The 24,121-nt window shown below is 43.2% G+C and overlaps 1 protein-coding gene across 2 annotated transcripts in view; it reads left to right on the top strand.

The window, feature by feature from the left end:
• The first annotated feature begins 22,615 nt into the window (after positions 1 to 22,615).
• ANKHD1 (ankyrin repeat and KH domain containing 1) overlaps positions 22,616 to 24,121 on the top strand; it is a 277,970-nt gene continuing 276,464 nt past the window's right edge. For both annotated transcript variants that reach the window (XM_075856368.1, XM_075856369.1), the window contains exon 1: positions 22,616 to 23,167. In XM_075856368.1, coding sequence (XP_075712483.1) covers positions 22,943 to 23,167 — 225 coding nt within the window. In that variant the 5' untranslated portion in view covers positions 22,616 to 22,942. The remainder of the gene's footprint in view (positions 23,168 to 24,121) is intronic.

A 24,121-nucleotide genomic window follows, 5' to 3' on the forward strand; every position in this document is an offset into this window, starting at 1 on the left:
TTTATTTTCCATCAAATCAGCTGTGTAAGTGCTTGTTTTTTGCGGGACAGGTTTGTAGTTTTTTATTGGTACTATTTTGGGGTACATGATCACTTTTCATTCTATGTTTTGTGAGGTGTGGTGACCAAAAAATAGCGTTTTTAGCATTGTTTTTTATTTTATTATTTTGCGGTGTTTAACTTGCAGGAAAAATAAAATTATAGTTTTATAGTTTGGGTCGTTACGGACGTAGTGATACCAAATATGTGTACTTTTTTTTTGTTTTTTAACTGTTTCATTTTATTCCTATGATAAAAGACTTATAGAAAAAAGGCAGTTCGTATTTTTTAACGTGAAACTTTTATTTTTCACTTTTATTCAACATTTTTATCATTTTTTGTTTTGTCCCACTAGAGGACTTGAAGGCCTGTACCTCTTATCTTTAGGGGGGATTCACACGAGCGTGTATTCGGTCCGTGCGGGCCGCGTGAAAACCACGCATGGACCAATACAAGTCTATGGGGCAGTACAGACAGTCCGTGCTTTTTGCGCAGCGTTTGTCTGCTGCGCAAAAAGCGCGACAGGTTCAATAACTCTGCGTATTTCGCGCATCACGCACCCATTAAAGTCAATGGGTGCGTGAAAACCACGCAGGTTGCACGGAAGCACTTCCGTGCGAACCGACTGAAACAGCGCACCAGCTGTCAAAAGGATGAATGTAAACAGAAAAGCAACACGTGCTTTTCTGTTTCCGACCATCCAAACTGAGTGTCTTTGCGATGAGCGAAGCCGGACAAGCGAACCGAACTTCACCGGGTTCGGCCGAACTCGTTTTGGCCGAGCCCGGCAAAAAAATTATCGGTACGCGACGTCAGGAGATAGTCACTGTCCATGGTGCTGAAAGAGTTAAACTGTTTCAGCACCATGGACAGTGACTTCCGATCCCAATATACATGAACCTGTAGAAAAAAAAACGAAGTTCTGACTTACCGCTAACTCCCGGCTTCTTCCTCCAGTCTGACCTCCCGGGATGACAATTCAGTCCAAGTGACAGCTCCAGCCAATCACAGGCCAAGCACAGGCTGCAGCGGTCACATGGACTGGCGCGTCATCCAGGGAGGTGGGGCCCGATGTCGAGAGGCGCGTCACCAAGGACGCGTCACCAAGGACGCGTCACCAAGGCAACGGCCGGGAAGTTCTCGGTAAGTACGAACTTTTTCTTTTTTTTCAACAGGTTTTTCGATAGCATGTGTTCGGCATTCACTGTCGAGGGTGCTGAAAGAGTTAGCCTCATCGACTAGCCTCATCTCTATGATGGCGGCTGCGCGAAAATCACGCAGCCACGCATCAGACACGGATGACACACGCAGCTGTCAAATGGTTTTTGCGCGCGCAAAACGCAACGTCCGTCTGTATCTGCCCTTACTCTAATACACTGCACTACCCACATAGTGCAATGCATTAAAGCTGTCAGTTATTTACTGACTGCAAGCCTATAAGGCCTCGCCTCCGAGCGGGGCCTAATGGGCTTTCATATATGGCAGTCCAGGAGACCATTATTAGGCCTCCGGTTGCCATAGCAACGATTGGCAGCCCTGCGATCACATCACAGCGATGTCGAACAGCTTCAAACCACTAAGATGCCGCGATTGTTTTTGCTTGTGGCTTCTACGGGGTTAATGGCAGGGTTCGGTAATAGCTCCATTCCCTGCCGTTACAGCAGGGTGTCAGCTTTAACATACAGCTGACCCCCGTGGCTGATGTCGCACTCTTAGCTTCTGAGCCTGTGCCATCTTGTTTCTGGGGCCCGAAGCCTTTTAGGCCCCGCCTCTCAGTAGGACCTAACAGGCATTCGTACTTAGCAGACAAAAGGTCATTGTCTGCAAAAGCAGCTATCGGAAACCCGCGATTGCATCGCTGGATTCCGATTTGTTGGTAAACCCCATAGATGCAGCGCTCACTTTTGAGCGCTTCATTTAAGGGGTTAATCGGCCGGATCGGAGGCTAGCTCTGGTCCTGCCCATGCAGCAGGGTGTCAGCTGTAATATACAGCTGACCCCCTGCTGGCAATGGTGCAAGCTCAGCTTCTGAGCCAGCAACAAAATGTACAGTTACATTGTGTTGCCTTAAAGGGAATGTGTTGCGAATTTAAAAAAAAATGTCAGTTACTTATTTTTATTATAATTTTTTTTTAGTTCTTTTTTTGTGTATTTTTGTTTTTTCTACCACAAGGTTAGAAGTAATAAAAATGAAATAATAATTTGACATATTTTCCAATGTTGGCCATCAGAGGTAGCACTTCCAAGAATTACAGCAAGGTGAATCAGGCAAAGCAACCTGACTTACAGCAGCTGTAAATGTGGGAGGGAGGCTCACCCCCTTCCTGTTTTTGGCTACAAGCCAGGAAAAGGTGTCTTCAAATTGCTTAGCAGTGTCCAGCTCCATTTATTTAAGAGATTGTACAAGAGTAGTGTTATGGAATCACCAGTTGAGCAATTCCCAGAGAGGACGTTTATGGAATTGCTAGGTGAGCGATTCTCCAAAGGCTGCTGGAGACTGTCAGGAATGAGCATGAAAATAACTCTGCAACCCCAAATCCGTCACAACTCAGATCAACAGAGTCTAAGGCTACTCTCTGATTTTTGCCAGAACCGAAAGCAAAGCAAGTTGGATTTTGCTGCATAGAACCCAGGTTGTTTTAACAGAGTTCTGTGTTGGATAAGAGGTGAAATGCGGGCAATACAAGGACTGATCACAAGACAGCCAGAGGGTAAACAGAAAGTCCAAATCACAAAGCTAATGGATATCAGGGATTGCAGAAATCAAAACCAGCCGGGAGCAGAAAGTCCAAATCAGTAAGCAAAGGGTAATCCAGTGACAAGCCGAGGTCCAGTTCCAAAAGTTCAAATAGTCAAAGGTACAGGGTAAATCAGGAGCTTGATCAAACACATGCAAACCAGGAGAATCACAAGCAAAGAAGACCGCACCAAACCGGATTTAAATACTCCACACTTCAATCTGATTTGAAGAAAGTCAGAGAAGTGAGGGAGGCTCTACAACTAAAACCAGACCCGCCCAGAAGCTGGACTAGTAGTCATGGTAATCTTAAAGGGACGGACATTTCCTAAGAAGTAGATTTCTAACGTTAATCTGTTTTCGTCCTGGCAACAGCACAATAATGGGGTATTTCTGACCCTATGATCTAGTTGGACAGATGGATTTTTTTTATTTAATCAAACTAATTAACTAGAGTCACCTCCCTACATAAGGACATCTAACCCTTTTTTTTACCATGTGTTTATTATAAAGTAGTAGCCTTAATTAGGATGGGAAGCTTGTGCTGCTGCCAGGACTAAGGGAAAACAGATTAACGTTAGAAATCTACTCTTCCCTTACGTCCTGCAGTAGCACAATAATGGGGAAATAGCAAGAAGTTGGGTGGAACTCACTATTGACCGCTCAAGAGCCGTCTCTTCGGAAAACAAAAAAAATTCAGCCTATAATGGTTGATAAATATTAAGTGTGAGCTCCAAGCTGCATAGCAAATCTGATCCAGCGGGATCAGACTTTATTCAAACCAAGAGGTGGCCACTGCTCCAGTAGAGTAGTTTTAGATTAAATCAGGTGAATCGGAGATCTAACCATGTAAGCCGGACTACTGGCCTCTACACTTGATCTGCCAAGGGTAGGTTTGGTGGATTTTAAGTCTTTGTTTCTTTCAGGAAACAATAAATTCTCAACCATCCTAATCTCTTACTCCAAGCTAAATAGATCTCAAGACAACCGCAGAGATCTAGGAATGGAGATTATGTTCCTCATGAGAGAACGTGCCAGAACACTGGAAGGGAGTTGACCTGATTTCAGGTTACAAATGAGGAAATGAGTGAAGTCTGGTAGTAGCTTTAGCAAGACCATGTCCTGGAGGAATCTGATATATGGATCCACTGATGACAAGGCTTGAATTTCCCGTATTCTGACAGATGTTATGGGTATGGGTGGACACCCCTCATGTGCAAACCGTGGAGATGCACAAGAGCCAAGTATAATATAATTGAGGGACCGAGACAGTGGCTCACCGTTACTGGTGCACTGTTGGAATGACACAACATACAAATGTAGCCGTCTTTACCTTGACTTTTAACGCATCAAATAAACAATGGCTAAATCTTACCATGACTTTTTCAAGTTATCGGAATCAAATTAAAGGTGGCTACATCCATAGTGTGCCATGGTAAACTATTGGAAAGTATAGGGTCCTAAACACCCCACCCCCTACGGGGGCTCTCCACCGCCTATGTCCACCGTTGATTATGACCAGCAGCAAATAACTTCTTAGGATAGGTAATTATCTGGAACCTCTTCCTGGAGTGCACTGGTAGTTGATCATAAACCTCTCAGGACTAAGTCAAAGTCTCATTTTGCAATAGGTCTGAGGATAATAGGTCTCATTTAACCGTTTCAGGAACCTTTTCACCAAGGGCTCTTGTGACAAGGATCTTACCCAATATGCGGACCTGGACTGAATTTTAGACCTTCCATGTCAATAGACTCTGAATCCTTCCTGCTGGAAGTGTAGGATATTGTTAAAGTGTGGTTTGGAACTATCCACTCCTTCAGTGGAATGTGAAGCTGAAACAATCAATTTGCCCCTTGTGTAAGTCTTCTTGGTAGCTCCACACCTGCACTGTGGGCAGGTCTTCATTAATTAATTAATTATAGAGACCTTTAACTTAAAAAGGGGCTGGTCAACCTCCAGGCTGTCAGGTTGAGACTCTTCAGGTCCTGGCAGAGTTTGAGTGCTCTGGGGGACGTCTCCAGTAACACCCTCGACTCATCTGAATGAGGTAGGAATACCATGACCTCTGTGGCCGGATTGGTATGATATGGTCCAAAGCGAGAAGAAAAATAAAATCCTCTTTCGTGGCGCCGTTCCTCTGTAAATAACCTTGGATGTTTCCTAAAAACAAACAAACAATCAAAGACTTCTTCCCATGCCGATTGGGAGTCTCTTGTCTCATCAGAAGTTCATGCTGATGCACTGTCCCTCTCCCATGCAGCTCTTTCTGCTCAGATTGGCTATTCTGTATTACAAAAAAATTATACCAACAACAAGGAACCAAACTAACTTCATATCAAGCAGCACCCCAAATCTCAGCTTATATGCTCTGAACTGAACCTCATCCATCGGAAACCTGGACCGTATTCAGGATGTTAATTCTTCTGCCATCATAGCTTTTTTCCCAAAGCTTCATCCACTTTGCATGCCCTTGGTCCCATAAAGGTGGAGACGAGAGCGTCCCGCTGGTCAACATCCTGGTCCCTTGACCGGATGGACTTAAAAATTTTTCATTACAACGATAAATTGACTTGGGGCATTGCTCAGGGCAACACATGTAGATTTTCCTTATAGAAGGAAGACCGATTCTATCTCAGCATGAATTAAAAAATAATAATTTAATAACCGATTCCCATATAGGTGCTTCCAAGAACTAAGCTGTATGGCTTCTGCAATTTGACAAGGGCAGGCACCTTAGTTTTAAATTGCTATGGAGATCATCTTGTAGAGATGGTTCACCGGCAAGGATGCAAGGGCAACAATCTTGGCACCTAAAAGTTTCTAGCTACAGGCAGGGAATATCAAAATCCCTGCAGCTACTGCTCTCCATTGGAGGTTCTTTTAAACCCCACAGCTGGGGCTGCACACAGACCCTTGTTACACAGCAGACATGCTCCAATATATCTAGAGCAGGGGTCTCAAACACGCAGGCCGCATGCGGCCCCTGAAGAAGTCATGTGCGGCCCGTGGGACACAGAGCCGCTAGTATAGGCTTTGCTCCGGGAGTCTGTGGAATCACCTGACATCGCTGTCCATATATGGACACCGATGTCAGGGGCTTCCCCAGAGCCAAAGTCCCGGTCAGAGCGCTAGTATAGGCTCTGCTCCGGGACTCTGGAATCCCCTGACATCACTGTCCATATATGGACAGTGATGTCAGGGGCTTCACCAAAGCAGAGCGCTAGTAACGCTCTGCCTGGGACCCCGGCTTTGCAGTTGCCTTGACATCCCATTCCGGTCCAGGAGGATCCTCAGACATCATTGTCTGTGGACAATTATGTCAGGGGCTCCTCTAGCAGTGGAATCCCCGGCCAAAGCGCTGGCAATGCTCTGGCTGGGGATTCCACTCCTAGAGGGAGCCCCAATAAAGCTATCTACTGGGAGTGTGTGTGTGTGTGTGTGTGTGTGTGTGTGTGTGTGGCAGTATCTACAGAGGCCACTGTGGCAGTATCTACAGAGGGCACTGTGGCAGTATCTAGGGGTGGGTGTGGCAGTAACTACGGAGGGCTCTGTGGCACTATCTAAAAAGGGGCAGCCCAAACTTGACATTCGTGTGTCTGTCAAATGCTGCCAACTGAGCCGCCGGACTGAATTTAGCGACACTTAAACTGGAAAACTGGATTGTTAAAATAAGCACATGGAGAAAAATAGCAAATTTCCGTTAAGTTTAAACCTAGCGGTATTATTATAGTAATGTAGTATTATTATAGTATTGTAATATTGTTATAGTAGTTCAAATAACTAATTGTTTAACAATAATTTTGTATTGTATCAAATTTGAAAGTAATGTGGCCCATCAACTTTACATTTTTTCTATATGTGGCCCACTTACCCGGCCGAGTTTTAGACTGGTCTAGAGTATACTACTCCTTCTCTAGAAGGCCATTGCTTCTGCTGATGAGCTTCCTCCAATCTCTGTCGCCAGACCTACTGAAGACATCTAAGAAATAGATTAACCACTTAAAGAGGCTCTGTCACCAGATTTTGCAGCCCCTATCTGCTATTGCAGCAGATAGGCGCTGCAATGTAGATTACAGTAACGTTTTTATTTTTAAAAAATGAGCATTTTTGGCCAAGTTATGACCATTTTCGTATTTATGCAAATGAGGCTTGCAAAAGTACAACTGGGCGTGTTGAAAAGTAAAAGTACAACTGGGCGTGTATTATGTGCGTACATCGGGGCGTGTTTACTACTTTTACTAGCTGGGCGTTGTGTATAGAAGTGTCATCCACTTCTCTTCACAACGCCCAGCTTCTGGCAGTGCAGCACTGTGACGTCACTCACAGGTCCTGCATCGTGTCAGCACCAGAGGCTACACTTGATTCTGCAGCAGCATCAGCATTTGCAGGTAAGTAGCTACATCGACTTACCTGCAAACGCCGATGCTGCTGCAGAATCATCTGTAGCCTCTGGTGCCGACACGATGCAGGACCTGTGAGTGACGTCACAGTGCTGCACTGCCAGAAGCTGGGCGTTGTGAAGAGAAGTGGATGACACTTCTATACACAACGCCCAGCTAGTAAAAGTAGTAAACACGCCCCGATGTACGCACATAATACACGCCCAGTTGTACTTTTACTTTTCAACACGCCCAGTTGTACTTTTGCAAGCCTCATTTGCATAAATACGAAAATGGTCATAACTTGGCCAAAAATGCTCGTTTTTTAAAAATAAAAACGTTACTGTAATCTACATTGCAGCGCCTATCTGCTACAATAGCAGATAGGGGTTGCAAAATCTGGTGACAGAGCCTCTTTAAGGACATGGACTAGTTGGCAGGTTCAGGACGCAGCCCCATTTTTCAAATCTGACGTGTCACTTTATGTGGTAATAACTTTGGAATGCTTTTACCTATCAAAGCAATTCTGAGATTGTTTTCTCGTGACAGATTATACTTTAAGTTAGTTGTAAAATTTGGTCGATACATTCAGTATTTTTTTGTAAAAAATACCAAAATTTTGCGAAACATTGCAAAAATTAGCATTTTTATCAATTTAAATGTATTTGCTTGTAAGACTGTCAGTTATAACACATAAAATAAATGCTAATTAACATTTCCCATGTGTCTACTTTAGATTGGCATAGTTTTTTGAACATCCTTTTATTTTTCTAGGACGTTACAAGGCTTAGAACTTCAGAAGAAATTTCTCACATTTTTTTTTTTTTTTCAAAAGGCTATTTTTACAGGGACGAGTTCAGTTGTGAAGTGGTTTTGAGGGGCCCATACAACGTAAACCCCCATAAATCACCCCATTTTAAAGACTGCACCCTTAAAATTATCCAAAACAGCATTTAGAAAGTTTGTTAACCCTTTAGGCGTTTCACAAGAATTAAGGCAAAGTAGGAATGAAATTTACAAATTTCATATTATTTTGCAGAAATTAAGTTTTAATAATTTTCTTTTTTCTGTAACACAGAAGATTTTACCAGAGAAACACAACTCAATATTTATTGCTCAGATTCTGCAGTTTTTAGAAATATACCACATGTGGCCCTAGTGTGCTAATTCACTGAAACACAGACCTCCGAATCAAAGGAGCACCTAGAGGATTTTAGAGCCTTCTTTTTATTTGAATATGTTTTAGGCACCATATCCGGTTTGAAGAGGTCTTGTGATGCCAAAACAGTGGAAACACCCCCAAAAAGACACCATTTGGCAAATCACATCCCTCAAGGAATTTATCAAGGGGTATAGTAAGCATTTTGACCCCACAGTTTTTTTGCTGAATTTAGTGGAATGAAGCAGTGAAAATGAAAATCTACATTTTTTTCCAATAAAATGTAGAAATGTTCAATTTTTACAAGGCATAAAGGAGAATAAACTCCCCAACATTGGAAAAGCAATTCCTCCCGATTATGGCAATACCCCATATGTGGTAATAAACTGCTGTTTGGACACACGGCAGGTCTCCGAACGGAAGAAGAACCATTTGGCTTTTTGAGCTCAAGTTTTGCTGCAATGGTTTTCGGGTGCCATGTCGCATTAGCAAAGCCCCTGAGGGACCAAATCAGTTGAAAAAGTGACCCCATTTGGGAAACTACACCCCTCAAGAAATTTATCGAGGGGTATAGTGAGCATTTTGACCCCACAGGTTTTTTGCTGAATTTAGTGGAATTAGGCCATGAAATTGAAAAGCTACATTTCGATATAAAGTGGATATTTTCAATTTTTACAAGGAATAATGGAGAAAAAGCACCTCAAAGAATCAATTTCTCCTGATTACGGCAATACCCCATAAGTGGTCATAAACCGCTGTTTGGTCACACGGCAAGACTCAAAAGGGAATGAGCACCATTTGGAGCTCAAATTTAGCTGGAATGGTTTTCGGGTGCCATGTCACGAATGAAAAGTGCCTGCGGGACCAAAACAGTAGGAACCCCCCAAAAGTGACCCCATTTGTGAAACTACACCCCTTAAGGAATCTATCCAGGTGTATAGTAAGCATTTAGACCCCACTGGTCTTTTGCTGAATTTATTGGAATTAGGCCATAAAAATGAAGATCATGACCTAGCAGGCATTTACTACGGGCAGACCTTGGGGCTTTTATTAGGCCCCCGGCTCCCATCGGAGACACAGACACATGGCGATCTTATCGCCGGGTGTCAGTGGGATGAGAGGGAGCTCCGTTCAATCTTTTCAAATTTAAATGTAGTTCCATCAATTACGTCATTATATGCGTTACATGTTCTTTATACACTTATCAAGATTTTTGTCTTCTTGTATAAATCTTTTGACTTTTATGTATAGTTGTATGCAATAATACTTATACTCTGTATCTCTTTCTTTTGTATATTAGTTTAAGCGATTATGATAAAGGCCTGGTTTGGCCGAAACGTCGATAAAAATCGCCTGTAAAAGATAAAAATCGCCTGTAAAAAAATACGGAAATCTTGTGAAGATTTGATAAAAATCGCCTGTAAAAAAATTACGGAAATCTTGTGAAGATTTACTTCAGTGAAGATAAAACTGAAAATAAAATAATAAACAAATCTTTCTTATCCATTCGCTTGAGTGCTTGGGTTATCTTCTTGATGTATATTGTGGGTTACCCAAACCCGAACCCTCATAGCACCTGAATTTCTTAACCAGGAGTGCAATCCAATTTTTCTATATCCACAGGATATGTCATAAATGTCAGGTAGATGCAGGTCCCACCTCTGGGACCGGCACCTATCTCTAGAACAGGGCCCCCTAAACCCAGTTCTAGCTTTCTGTGCTCTCCCGGCCACTTGATTACATGTGGAGTTACTGGAACTGCGTAACTCGCTGAGCTGCGCTGTTTCCGTAACTCCTATAGAACTGAACAGTAGTTACGGAAACAGCGTAGCTCGCATGCTACACTGCTTCTGTAACTGCCATTCACTACTATGGGAGTTAGGGAAACAGCGTAGTTACGCTGTTTCAGTAACTCCACATGTAACCAAGTGGCCGCGGTTCAAGTCCCCTAGGGGAACTAATAAAATGTGTAAAAAAATAAATAAATGTTAGATACATTTTTAGGAGTGTAAAAAAAACAACCTTTTCCCATTTTTCCCCAAGCACAACGTAAAAAATAAAATAATTTCGTCCCGCAACAAAATAAGCCCTCACACCGCTCAATAGATAAAAAAATATAAAAAAACGTTTTGGCTCTCAGAATGTGGTGAAACAGAATAAATTATTTTTTAACAAATAATTTTTTCCTATTTTCTGTTGTCTAAAACCTGGGTGCGTCTTATGGTCAGGTGCGTCTTATAGTCCGAAAAATACGGTACTTTTATTGGAGCAAAGTCACCAAACTGGGGGATCAGGGGGATTAGCTTTTATATGGGAGCACAGGCAATGGACTAACTTCTATATGGGGGCATGTATGTATGTATGTATGTATGTATGGCCCTGTATCTAAGCCTACCTTGTGGTAGGCTTAGATACATGGTATAACAGACAGTATCACATATGGGCCCTGTATCTAAGCCTACCACATGTGTTACAAAGTTTTTTTTGTGTTTGTGTTTTTTTACACGTTCGGTCGTTGGACTATGTCGGATTCCAGGACTACTTCGATGACGCCTTTTTTTATTTTCAATAAAATGGTTAATGAGGGTTGTGTGGGGGGGTTTTATTTCAATAAAATATTTTTTATATGTCTTTGTAATTTCTTTTAAACTTTTATTACTACCGCGTTATTAATGGCCGCCGGCTGATTGATAGCATCCGTTAATAAGGCAGGGCTTAATGTTAGCCAGTAAAAAAACTAACACTAACCCCCATTATTACCCCGGTACCCACCACCGTCGAGAAGAGCCGGGTACGATCCAGTACCCGACGATCTGTACCGATGACTGGGCACCGGGGCGACCGCAGGCTGGTATTATTAGGCTGGAAAAGGGCAAAAACAGTGGTCCTTCCCACCCTGGTAATGCTAGGCTGCTGCTGTATTGTATCTGGCTGGTTATGAAAAATAGGGGGGACGTGGGATTTCCCCCAATTTTTAATAAACAGCCAGATACAACACTGCAGCAGCAGCCTAGCATTACCAGGGTGGGAAGGGCCACTGTTTTGGGCTTTTCCCAGTCTAATTATACCAGACTGCGGCCGCCCCAGTTCCCAACCAGCGCTACAGCTGGTCGGGTACTGGATCGTACACGGCTCTTCCCGGTACCCCTGGTGGCGATGGGTATTGGGGTAATAATGGGGGTTCGTTTTAGCCTCTGCATCGGCTAACGCTAAGCCCCGCCTTAGTAATGGACACTGTCAATCAGCCAGCAGCCATTACTAAGGTGGTAGTAATAAAGTTTAAAAAAATACAAGGACATAGAAAAAATATTTTATTGAAATAAAAAACCCACATAACCCTCGTTAACCGTTTTATTGAGAATAAAAAAAGCCGTCATGGAAGTAGTCATTGAATCTGAAGTAGTCCAACAACCAAACATGTAAAAAAACACAAACACAAAAAAAATTTGTAACATAAAAAAGCAAAACAATTCTTATTCTTACCTTTCCTGGGTCCAGCGCTGGAGCCGCAATGTCAACGAGCTGAGCCCAGTAGCTAATCCTAGCATGTGTGATACTGTCTGCTGAGTCCTATATCTAAGCCTATCATGTGTGATACTGTATGCTGAGCCACTGTATCTAATCCTATCCATAGCTATAGGGTCGTAGTGCTATAGATATGCTGTCTCCTATATATATATATATATATATATATATATATATATATATACAGACACACACATACATACACACACACACACACACACACATTTTTTGCGGGGGTGGACATATGTTAGTACAAGGAATATTACAGCTGGGCCCCTGTATATAAGTCTAACATGTATGATACTGTCTGCTGGGCTATGTATCTAAGCGTATCATGTGTGATACTGTCTGCTGAGCTGTGTATCTAAGCCTATCATGTGTGATTCTGTCTGCTGAGACAATGCATCCAATTCTATACAGTCCCCCTGTAGATAACTCCACACACAGCCCCCCTGTAGATAGCGCTACACACAGCCCCCTGTAGATCGCTCCACACTCAGCCCCCCTGTAGATAGCGCGACACACAGACCCCCTTGTAGATCGCTCCACACACAGCCCCCCTGTAGATAGCTCCACACACAGCCCCCTGTAGATATCGCCACACACAGCCCACTGTAGATAGCTCCACACACAGCCCCCTGTAGATAGCTCCACACACAGCCCCCTGTCAGGGGCGGATTATAATGAGGGCAATCTGGGCAAGTGTCCGGGGCTCGAGGCTGGAAGGGGGCCCAGTTCGCCCCGGTTCTCCCTTACCGGCTGTTAAAATTACAGCCGGTTCAGAGAACCGGAGTGAAGCGGGAGAGCTCACCCAACCAGTGGCGTAGCTATAGGGGCCGCACTACAATAAAAAGTTACTATAGTAACGGGAGCCGCGGGCCCGTTACTATAGTAACTACAGTGCTTACCTTCCTGTTTCCGGTGCGCAGCGCATGACGTCACCACCATCCTGTAGTTCAGCGTCAGGACATCCGCCGCGGCCGAAGAGCAGGGTAAGTTTAATGTCCCTGTCTGCTTGAAGTTGATTGGCGTGGTCCGACTCCCAGGACCCCCGCCAATCACCAATTTGAAGGGGACGCAGCGCTCGTACGAGAGCTGATGCTTCCCCTTCATTCCGGTCACTTGCTGACATTGTGAATCCGTGTCGGCGATTCACAGTGTGAGCGAGTAAGTGAACTTAAGGGGAAACACCAGCTCTCGTACCATCGCTGCGGCCCCTTCAAAACAGGTGAGTGGCGGGTCCCGGGAGACGGACCCCGAGCCATGAGCTATTGATGGCCTATCCTGAGGATAGGCCATCAATGTTTAGTGACTGGGCAATCCCTTTAAGCCTACGAGGTTGCAGGCTTAGAGGTCCCATGAGACAGGATCACAGATTGTGTGATGCTGTCTGCTGGGCCCTGTATCTAAGCATCTTACATAAGCACATGGTGGGCTTAGATACAAGGCCCATGTGTGATCCTGTCTGCTGGGCCCTGTATCTAAGCATCTTACATAAGCACATGGTAGGCTTAGATACATGGCCCATGTGTGATCCTGTCTGCTGGGCCCTGTATCTAAGCATCTTACATAAGCACATGGTAGGCTTAATACAAGCCCATGTGTGATCCTGTCTGCTTGGCCCTGTATCTAAGCATCTTACATAAGCACATAGTAGGCTTAGATACATGGCCCATGTGTGATCCTGTCTGATGGGCCCTGTATCTAAGCATCTTACATAAGCACATGGTAGGCTTAGATACATGGCCCATGTGTGATCCTGTCTGCTGGGCCCTGTATCTTAGCATCTTACATAAGCACATGGTAGGCTTAGATACATGGTCCATGTGTGATCCTGTCTGCTGGGCCCTGTGTCTAAGCATCTTACATAAGCACATAGTAGGCTTAGATACATGGCCCATGTGTGATCCTGTCTGATGGGCCCTGTATCTAAGCATCTTACATAAGCACATGGTAGGCTTAGTTACATGGCCCATGTGTGATCCTGTCTGCTGAGCCCTGTATTTTAGCATCTTACATAAGCACATGGTAGGCTTAGATACATGGCCCATGTGTGATCCTGTCTGCTGGGCCCTGTATCTAAGCATCTTACATAAGCACATAGTAGGCTTAGATACATGGCCCATGTGTGATCCTGTCTGCTGGGCCCTGAATCTAAGCATCTTACATAAGCACATGGTAGGCTTAGATACATGGCCCATGTGTGAGCCTGTCTGATGGGCCCTATATATAAGCCTACCACATGTACTGTATAAGATTACTGTCTGCTGGACCCTGTATCTTGACAGACAGTATCACACATCTTACATAAGCACATGGTAGGCTTAGATACATGGCCCATGTGTGATCCTGTCTGCTGGGCCCTGTATCTAAGCATCTTACATAAGCACATAGTAGGCTTAGATACATGGCCCATGTGTGATCCTGTCTGCTGGGCCCTGAATCTAAGCATCTTACATAAGCACATGGTAGGCTTAGATACATGGCCCATGTGTGATCCTGTCTGATGGGCCCTGTATCTAAGCCTACCACATGTGTTACTAATCGTTTTTGGTTCGGTCGTTGGACTACGTCGGATTCGAGGACTACTTAGATGACGGCATTTTTATTATCAATAAAATGGTTAATGAGGGTTGTCTGGGTGTTTTTTATTTCAATAAAATATTTTTTCTATGTGTTTGTTTATTTTTTAAACTTTATTACTACCGCCTTAGTAATGGCCGCTGGCTGATTGACAGCATCCATTACTAAGGCGAGGCTTAGTGTTAGCTGGTACAGATGCTAACACTAACCCCGATTATTACCCCGGTACCCACCACCACCAGGGGTGTCGGGAAAAGCCGGGTATGATCCAGTACCTGACCATCTGTAGTGATGGTCGGGCAATGGGGCGGCCGCAAGCTGGTATTATTAGACTGGGAAAGGCCAAAAACTGTGGCCCTTCCCCCCTGGTAATGTTAACCTGCTGCTGCTTTCTTGTATCTGGCTGGTTATGAAAAATGGGGGGGACCCCCCCGCCAGATACAACAGCAGCAGCCTAGCATTACCATGCGGGGGGGGGAGGGTCACTGTTTTTGGCCTTTCCCAGGCTGATATTACCAGCCTGTGGCTGACCCAGTACCCGACCATCACTACAGATGGTCGGGTACTGGTTCGTACCCGGCTCTTCCCAGTACCACTGGTGGCGGTGGGTACCGGTGTAATGTGGGTTAGTGTTAGCCTCTGAGCCTGCTAACATTAGGCCTCGCCTTAGTAACGGATGTTGTCAATCAGCCAACAGCTATTAATAAGGCAGTAATAATAAAGTTTAAAAAAATACAAGGACATAGAAAAAATATTTTATTGAAATAGAAAAACAAACACAACCCTCATTAACCATTTTATTGAGAATAAAAAAAACCCTGTCATTGAAGTAATCCTCGAATCCGACGTAGTCAAACAACCGAACCTGTAAAATAACACAAACACACAAAAATAATTAGTAACACATAAAAAAGCAAAACAATTCTTATACTTACTTTTCCGGGTCTAGCGCTGGAACCTCAATGTCAGCGAGCTGGTCCCTATATCTAATCCTATGATGTGTGATACTGTCTGTTGAGCTACTGTATCTAATCCTATCATGTGTGATACTGTGCTGAGCCACTGTATCTAATCCTATCCATAGTTTGTAGGGCCGTAGTGCTATAGATATGCTGTCTCCTATACACACATATACACGGACATACACAAACACATACATACACACACACACACACACACACACATATATATATTCAGGGGCACAGTGTATAGTACTATTATATTCAGGGGCACAGTGTATAGTACTGTTATATTCAGTGGCTCAGTGTATAGTACTATTATATTCAGGAGTGCAATGTATAGTACCGTTATATTCAGGGGCACAGTGTATAGTACTGTTATATTCAGGAGTACAGTGTATAGTAACAGTATATTCAGGAGCACAGTGTATAGTACTATTATATTCAGGAGCACAGTGTATAATACTATTATATTCAGGAGTACAGTGTATAGTACTATTATATTCAGGAGTACAGTGTATAGTAATATTATAGTCAGGAGTATAGTATATAGTATTATTATATTCAGGAGTACAGTGTATAGTACTATTATATTCAGGGGTGCAGTGTATGGTACTATTATATTCAGGAGCACAGAGTATAGTATTATTATATTCAGGAGTACAGTGTATAGTACTATTATATTCAGGAGCACAGTATATAGTACTATTATATTCAGGAGTACAGTGTATAGTAATATTATATTCAGGAGCACAGTGTATAGTACTATTATATTCAGGAGCACAGTGTATAATACTATTATATTCAGGAGCACAGTGTATAGTACTATTATATTCAGGAGCACAGTGTATAATACTATTATATTCAGGAGTACAGTGTATAGTACTATTATATTCAGGAGCACAGTGTATAGTAATATTATAGTCAGGAGTATAGTATATAGTATTATTATATTCAGGAGTACAGTGTATAGTACTATTATATTCAGGAGTACAGTGTATAGTAATATTATATTCAGGAGACCAGTGTATAATACTATTATATTCAGGAGTACAGTGTATAGTACTATTATATTCAGGAGCACAGTGTATAGTACTATTATATTCAGGAGTACAGTGTATAGTACTATTATATTCAGGAGCACAGTGTATAATACTATTATATTCAGGAGTACAGTGTATAGTAATATTATAGTCAGGAGTATAGTATATAGTATTATTATATTCAGGAGTACAGTGTATAGTACTATTATATTCAGGAGTACAGTGTATAGTAATATTATATTCAGGAGTACAGTGTATAGTACTATTATATTCAGGAGCACAGTGTATAGTAATATTATATTCAGGAGTACAGTGTATAGTACTATTATATTCAGGAGCACAGTGTATAGTAATATTATATTCAGGAGTACAGTGTATAGTACTATTATATTCAGGAGTACAGTGTATAGTAATATTATATTCAGGAGCACAGTGTATAGTACTATTATATTCAGGAGTACAGTGTATAGTACTATTATATTCAGGAGCACAGTGTATAGTACTATTATATTCAGGAGTACAGTGTATAGTACTATTATATTCAGGAGCACAGTGTATAGTAATATTATATTCAGGAGTACAGTGTATAGTACTATTATATTCAGGAGCACAGTGTATAGTAATATTATATTCAGGAGTACAGTGTATAGTACTATTATATTCAGGAGTACAGTGTATAGTAATATTATATCCAGGAGCCCAGTGTATAATACTATTATATTCAGGAGTACAGTGTATAGTACTATTATATTCAGGAGCACAGTGTATAGTACTATTATATTCAGGAGTACAGTGTATAGTACTATTATATTCAGGAGCACAGTGTATAGTACTATTATATTCAGGAACGCAGTGTATAGTAATATTATATTCAGGAGTACAGTGTATAGTATTATTATATTCAGGAGTACAGTGTATAGTACTATTATATTCAGAGGCGCAGTGTATAATACTATTATATTCAGGAGTACAGTGTATAGTACTATAATATTCATTGTATGATACTATTATATTTAGAAGCATAGAGTGTGGCATCATGATAATTTTATCTTCGTTTACAGGTGCGTAAATGTTGGCAAAGTGAGGAGCCGAAGAAATCTGAGCTGTGAACTGTATAAATGGGCCGCGCCCGAGAGACATCATCAAAGAGGTCTGGACCGGATGGAGAAGAAAAGAGAAAAAGAACGAAAAATAATCTGAGACATCACCTGTAAGTCTCTCAATGTAAATGTTTATTCTCCCTGTGACTGATCAGTACTGTAGTCACTGTATGATCTGCAGCGAGATGACGGATGGTAGCATTCTTTTTTGTTAAACAGCAACTCCCAGCATATCCTAACCATTGTTCAGGCTATACTGGAAGTGGTCGTTTTATGTCGTACAAATTTATACAGCAGTATATACACCGTGTTCCAAATTATTATGCACATTGGATTTAAGTGTCATAAACATTTAATTATTAGTTTTTCAATTAAACTCATGGATGGTATTGTGTCTTAGGGCTCTTTGGATCATTGTAATCAATCTCAGACACCTGTGATAATTAGTTTGCCAGGTGTGCCCAATCAAAGGAAAACTACTTAAGAAGGACGTTCCACATTATTAAGCAGGCCACAGGTTTCAAGCAATATGGGAAAGAAAAGCGTGAAATAGTGCAATACCTTGGACAAGGTATGAAAACATTGGATATTTCAAGAAAACTTAAGCGTGATCATCGTACTGTGAAAAGATTTGTGGCTGATTCAGAGCACAGACGGGTTCGTTTAGATAAAGGCATAATGAGGAAGCTTTCTGCCAGACAAATTAATAGGATTAGGAGGGCAGTTGCAAAGCAGCAAACAGGTATTTGAAGCCGCTGGTGCCTGTGGAGTCCCGCGAACCTCAAGGTGTAGGATCCTCCAGAGGTTTGCAAGTGTGCATAAAGCTATTATTCGGCCACCCTTAAACAATGCTCACAAGCAGAAATGGTTGCAGTGGGCTCAGAAATACATGAAGACTAATTTTCTTACCGTGATGAGTGCCGTGCAAGCCTGGATGGTCCAGATGGATGGAGTAGTGGATGGTTGGTGAATGGCCACCATGTCCCAACAAGGCTGCGACGTCAGCAAGGAGGTGGCGGAGTCATGTTTTGGGCTGGAATCATGGGGAGAGAGCTGGTAGGCCCCTTTAGGGTCCCTGATGGTGTGAAAATGACCTCTGCAAAGTACTTAGAGTTTATGACTGACCACTTTCTTCCGTGGTACAAAAAGAAGAACCGTGCCTTCCGTAGCAAAATTATCTTCATGCCTGACAATGCACCATCTCATGCTGCAAAGAATACCTCTGTGTCATTAGCTGCTATGGGCATATAAGGAGAGACACTCATGGTGTGGCCCCCATGTTCCCCTGACCTCAACCCTATTGAGAACCTTTGGAGCAACCGTAAGCAAAATATCTATGAGGGTGGGAGGCAGTTCACATCAAAACAGAAGCTCTGGGAGGCTATTCTGACATCCTGCAAAGATATTCAAGCAGAAACTTTCCAAATACTCACAAATTCAATGGATGCAAGAATTGTGAATGTGATATCAAAGAAGGGGTCCTGTGTTAACATGTAACTTAGGCCCTTTTTTTTTTTTTTTTATTGAAAGAGCTTTTGATTTCTGTAAATATGACCTGATGCTGCAAATTCAACAAATTACCATTTTAGTTCTCTTTGCAACCTTTAAAATGTTTTGATCTTTGTTGTGCATAATAATTTGAAACAGTGCATTTTGAGTTTTTTACTTCTAAAAAAAAATCTGTTCTCATTAGGAGATTTGTTCAATAAAATTTGCATTATACTCCAACGGTTGATGGCTTGAAGATTATACTGACTGTCATTTGCATCGACTATTTAGGAAAATCAGCAAAAAATAACGTTTGCATAATAATTTGGAACGTGGTGTATATTGAGCTTGGTTCTGGAGTTATATATATGTACTGAGCTTGGTTCTGGTGTTGTATATATGTACTGAGCATGGTTCTGGTGTTGTATATATGTGCTGAGCTTGGTTCTGGGTCTCTATATATTTAACTTCTCTTAAAGGCATGGTGTTGCCCTAAAAACATGTTTTTTTTAAAAAAATTAAACATTTAGTGTGTGGGTGATTAAACATTGTTCAAATTTTTTTTTTTTTTTTTGGCACGAGCCATGTAATATTATAAATTATTTCTAATTTATAATACTACCCATTTTTGGCCACTAGATGGGGCTGTTCCCAAAATTGCAGCATTGCAACATTGGGTTAAAAGCCCTCGCTCTAGTGAGCTCTCAGCATCCCCCCCTCCTTTATCCTGGCTAGTGCCGGGATAAACGAGGGGTTTGAAAGGTTTAACCTGCTACACTGCGTGTCGCCATTTTTTGAGGTAACCCACAGTGTAGTAGGTTTACATATAGTAGTAAACACACACAAACACTAACATACATTGAAATCTCTTACCTGCTCCTGCCGCCGCGGCTCCCTCTGGCCCGTCCGCTCCGTTTGCTGCCGCTGTTCCATGTGCACAAGTCCGGAAGCCGCGACCGGAAGTAGTAATATTACAGTCCGGCCGCGACTTCCGGTCCACAGGAAAATGGCGCCGGACGGCGCCAATTTCGAATAGGACTGTGTGGGAGCGGCGCATGCGCAGTTCCCACACAGACGCCGTACACGGACGTGAATGGGACGGGAGCCGTTCACAGTCCCTATGGGACTGTGGCTGCCATACTCCATGTCTGTGTGTGTCGTTAATCGACACACACAGAAATGGAACAAAAAATGGCAGCCCCCATAGGGAAGAAAAAGTGTAAAAATAAGAAAAAGTAAAACACAAACACACAAATGAATAAAAACGTTTTTATTAAAGCACTAACATCTTTAACATATAAAAAAAATTATTTGCCATGACACTGTTCCTTTAAGGTTAAAGTATATGTTAAATCTGCTTTTACCTTAAGAGAATGTATATTTATACAGTAAAAACTAAATCCAAAAAAACATGGAGGAATCTCAGTTTTTTCCAATTCACCCATTATATGGTACTTTACATGGTGTCAATAAAAACTATAACTCCTCCCGCAAAAAAATAATCCTTCACACACCACTCCATTGACGTAAAAATAAAAGAGTTATAAAGCTCCTGACCTCTTTAGTGTCTCAAAGTGTTCTGCTTTCTCTCTTCTGTATGGCTCATTCTGCTTTCACAGCTAAATTAAATTAAAACCGTGCCAGATCTGTGGCCGCCTAAACAGAAATCTGAAAATATATACGGTACAGCGCCTTTGGAGTTTGCGGGGGGGGGGGGGGGGGCACACCTGAAAAAGTGCCCGGGGCCCATGGTACCCTTAATCCGCCCCTGCCACCTGTAGATAGCGCCACACACATCCCCCTGTAGATAGCTCCACACACAGCCCCCCTGTAGATAGCTCAACACACAGCCCCCCCTGTAGATAGCTCCACACACAGCCCCCCTGTAGATAGCTCAACACACAGCCCCCCCTGTAGATAGCGCCACACACAGCCCCCCTTTTGTACATAGCGCCACACACAGCCCCCTGTAGATAGCGCCGCACACAGCACCCCCTGTAGATAACGCCACACACAGCCCCCCTGTAGATAGCACCACACAACCCCCTCCCCCTTGTACATAGTGCCACGCAACCCCCCTCCCTCTTGTACATAGTGCCATGCAACCCCCCTCCCCCTTGTACATAGTGCCACACAACGCCCCTCCCCCTTATACTTTGTGCCACAATGCCGCCAGAGCGGAGAGCGGTAGAGGTAGCCTACTGCTGCCACTCTCCGCTCTGCTTTGATGTCACTCACCGTCAGAAGAAGGCAGGAGTCTTGCAGCGGCACTCCCACTGATGTCCGATCCCAGTCAGAACACCGCCGCAAGACTCCTGTCTTCTTCTGATCGCTGCTGCAGACGTCTGGCATACAGGGCGCTTGTCAGCAGCGATCAGCCGGGACAGCGGTGAGAAACCGGGACTGTCCCGCCGGAACCGGGACGGTTGGGAGGTATGGATACCAGGTCTTCCGGAAATCACAACCTCCATGTAAGGGTATGTTCACATGCTTAACAAAAAACGTCTGAAAATACGGAGCTGTTTTCTCTTGAAAAAAAAGTTCCTGATTTTCAGACGTTTTTTGAGCAATTCACGTTTTTCACTGCGTTTTTCGCAGCGTTTTTAGAGCTGTTTTCAATAAAGTCTATGGAAAATGGCTCCAAAAACATCCCAAGAAGTGTCCTGCACTTCTTTTGACGAGCCGTCATTTTACACGCCGTATTTTGACAGCGACGCGTAAAATGACAGCTCGTCTGCACAGAACATCGTAAGATCCATTGCAAGCACTGGGCAGATGTTTGCCGACATTTTAGAGCTGTCTTTTCAGGCGTAATTTGAGGCGTAAAACGCCTCCATTACGTCTGAAAAGAGGTCGTGTGAACATACCCTTACAGGTGCATCAAGATTAACACATCGCAGAAACGGCACCATCTGGATTCATTGGCCCATCACTTACATGTGACTGGTGAGTGATCCATGGTTACATCCTTCTGGCATTATGTTTCTGCCTTTATACTGCTGCCACTCGAGTTGCACCGCAAAGGGGCCCACTAAGGTTCTGTCGCCCAAGGGCCCACATAAACCTGGAGCCGGCCCTGTATAAAGCCCCCAAAGCCACTTCAGAACTGAACTGGTCCCTGTAAAAATAGCCTTTTGAAATTTTCTTGAAAATGTGAGAAATTGCAGCTAAAGTTCTTTCTCTAAGTTTTGGTGTTCTTCACAAATATATATTGACTTTATCGTCAAAAAATTTTCTCTATCATAAAGTAAGGCAGAGGTGCCAGACCGAGTTATTGAACCCCAACCACCAGACACTGATGGCAATTCCAATCATGTACTCTCATTGTTGTGGATGGACCAGTTAGACTAGGATAGAAAATGTTTATTATTCTGGTGGAAGATAATGGGACATGTCCATGTTCTTATTCGCCAGAACTAGAGCGCATGCTCACGTCTCAGGAATTGCCTGGAGGACAATCCTTGTAGGACGCACTGTAGACATCCCTACGTAAATAATAATAACTCCCGCGGATTAAGCCCCGCCCCTGGGCTGTCACGCAAGCGTTATCTGAAAGGATTTCTGAAAGGCTGCGCGGTATGACGTCACATGATTGGCGTATCTTATCCGCATGTCTTTCAGGAAGAGAGGCGGTGACGCCGAGGATGTGAGTGCAGTAAACCCAACCTGAAACCGAGGCTGATGTAATAGAGAGTGACAGGCTCCAAGGCCAATCAGCTTCTGGATTCCTCTTATCGTGACTAATCAGTGAGCACTTTGCTTTCCAGGGGCGGTGCTAACAGAGCAGCAAGATAGTGTGGCAGAAGTTCATGGGGAGACGTTGTAGGTTTTTTTTTTCCCCCTGAACTTTCAATGTGTTCTAACTCGGGCTGTTTCTAGCGAGCCCAGTAAAGTAGTCCTAGGCGGACTATTACCCGGACAGGCGGAGCTATGCAGAATTCTGAAGTCGGCTCGGGAATTCTCACCGGCGCCTACGAGCATGAGATTGACTCGGTGACTCCTCTCTCGTCCCTTGGCTTAGAGGCTGAAGTTTTCCTGCCGGGAAAGAAGGTGCATTTTATCGCTGGAAGTGACGCGCTTGACTTTAAGTTGGCAGCAGCTGCCGTGCTGTCCTCCGGAGCGGGCTCTGGCAGCGATGAAGATGAGGTGTCTGAAGTAAGTGTGGTGCCTGAGCTTCTTGTATCATCCACTGCTCGTGTCACCGGCCTGTGCCGTGTCCTCTTGGCCTGTACATATCAGTCCTATTTTTGGAACCCTCAGTTCTCCTGGCAAAATGTAGATGATGGTGTGTGTTCTAGCCCCAGTATAACTTCTCTACCGGGACCTGGCTTGCTCCCTGTACTTAGGCCTGAGTTTTATAGGAAGCATGAACCTCAATGGCTCCCCTGGTTGGTTGCTTGGCCACTGCTCTAGATTTCCCATAGTTACTTGGGAGGTGTAATCAGAATCTTGCATAACAATTCTTCTTTTGCAAGTTTGTCCTAATGGCTGCTTCCTCCAAAAAGAAAGTAAAATAATAGCGAGTAGAACCCTTCGGTCGACCTCTTATGTCAATTTTATTTAAAATTCAAATTAGACGTATCTTTATTTGTTTCTCCTCCTTTTTGACAAAGATAACAGGCAATGATGGCCACTAGAAGTCTCATAAGGCTTGTCGCCCAGCTTTCCTGACTTGTGCGGTGATTTGGGGGAGTGGGGACCAGGTCGATGTTCGGACTGTAGGAAAGTTAGATGACAATCGTTATGATGGTTAGAACGGGCAGCTAGTACCTGTCACTTTGGGAAAGGAGAGAAAAGATGGATATAAATTCTATTTCTCTGTTATACCAACTTGACAGAACGGAAGGACTCTTCAGTAGCTTTAAATGCCCCAACGATACACCCCCAGTCTCCGCATTGGGCTTCATTCACCCGAGCGTGTCCAATTTGCATTAATAAAAAACACAATGAAATTACCCAGAACTCTCCCCTTCTTGCTCCAGGCCGGCCTCCTGGGATGACGTTCCATCCCGTGTGACCGCTGCAATGTCACATGACCTGCAACGTCCTCTTAGGAGGCCTGACTACGCTCAGAACTTTTTTTTTTTTTTTTCTAAATGGTCTGCGTTT

This window comes from Rhinoderma darwinii, chromosome 3 (assembly GCF_050947455.1).
Source record: "Rhinoderma darwinii isolate aRhiDar2 chromosome 3, aRhiDar2.hap1, whole genome shotgun sequence".
Taxonomy (NCBI): domain Eukaryota; kingdom Metazoa; phylum Chordata; class Amphibia; order Anura; family Rhinodermatidae; genus Rhinoderma; species Rhinoderma darwinii.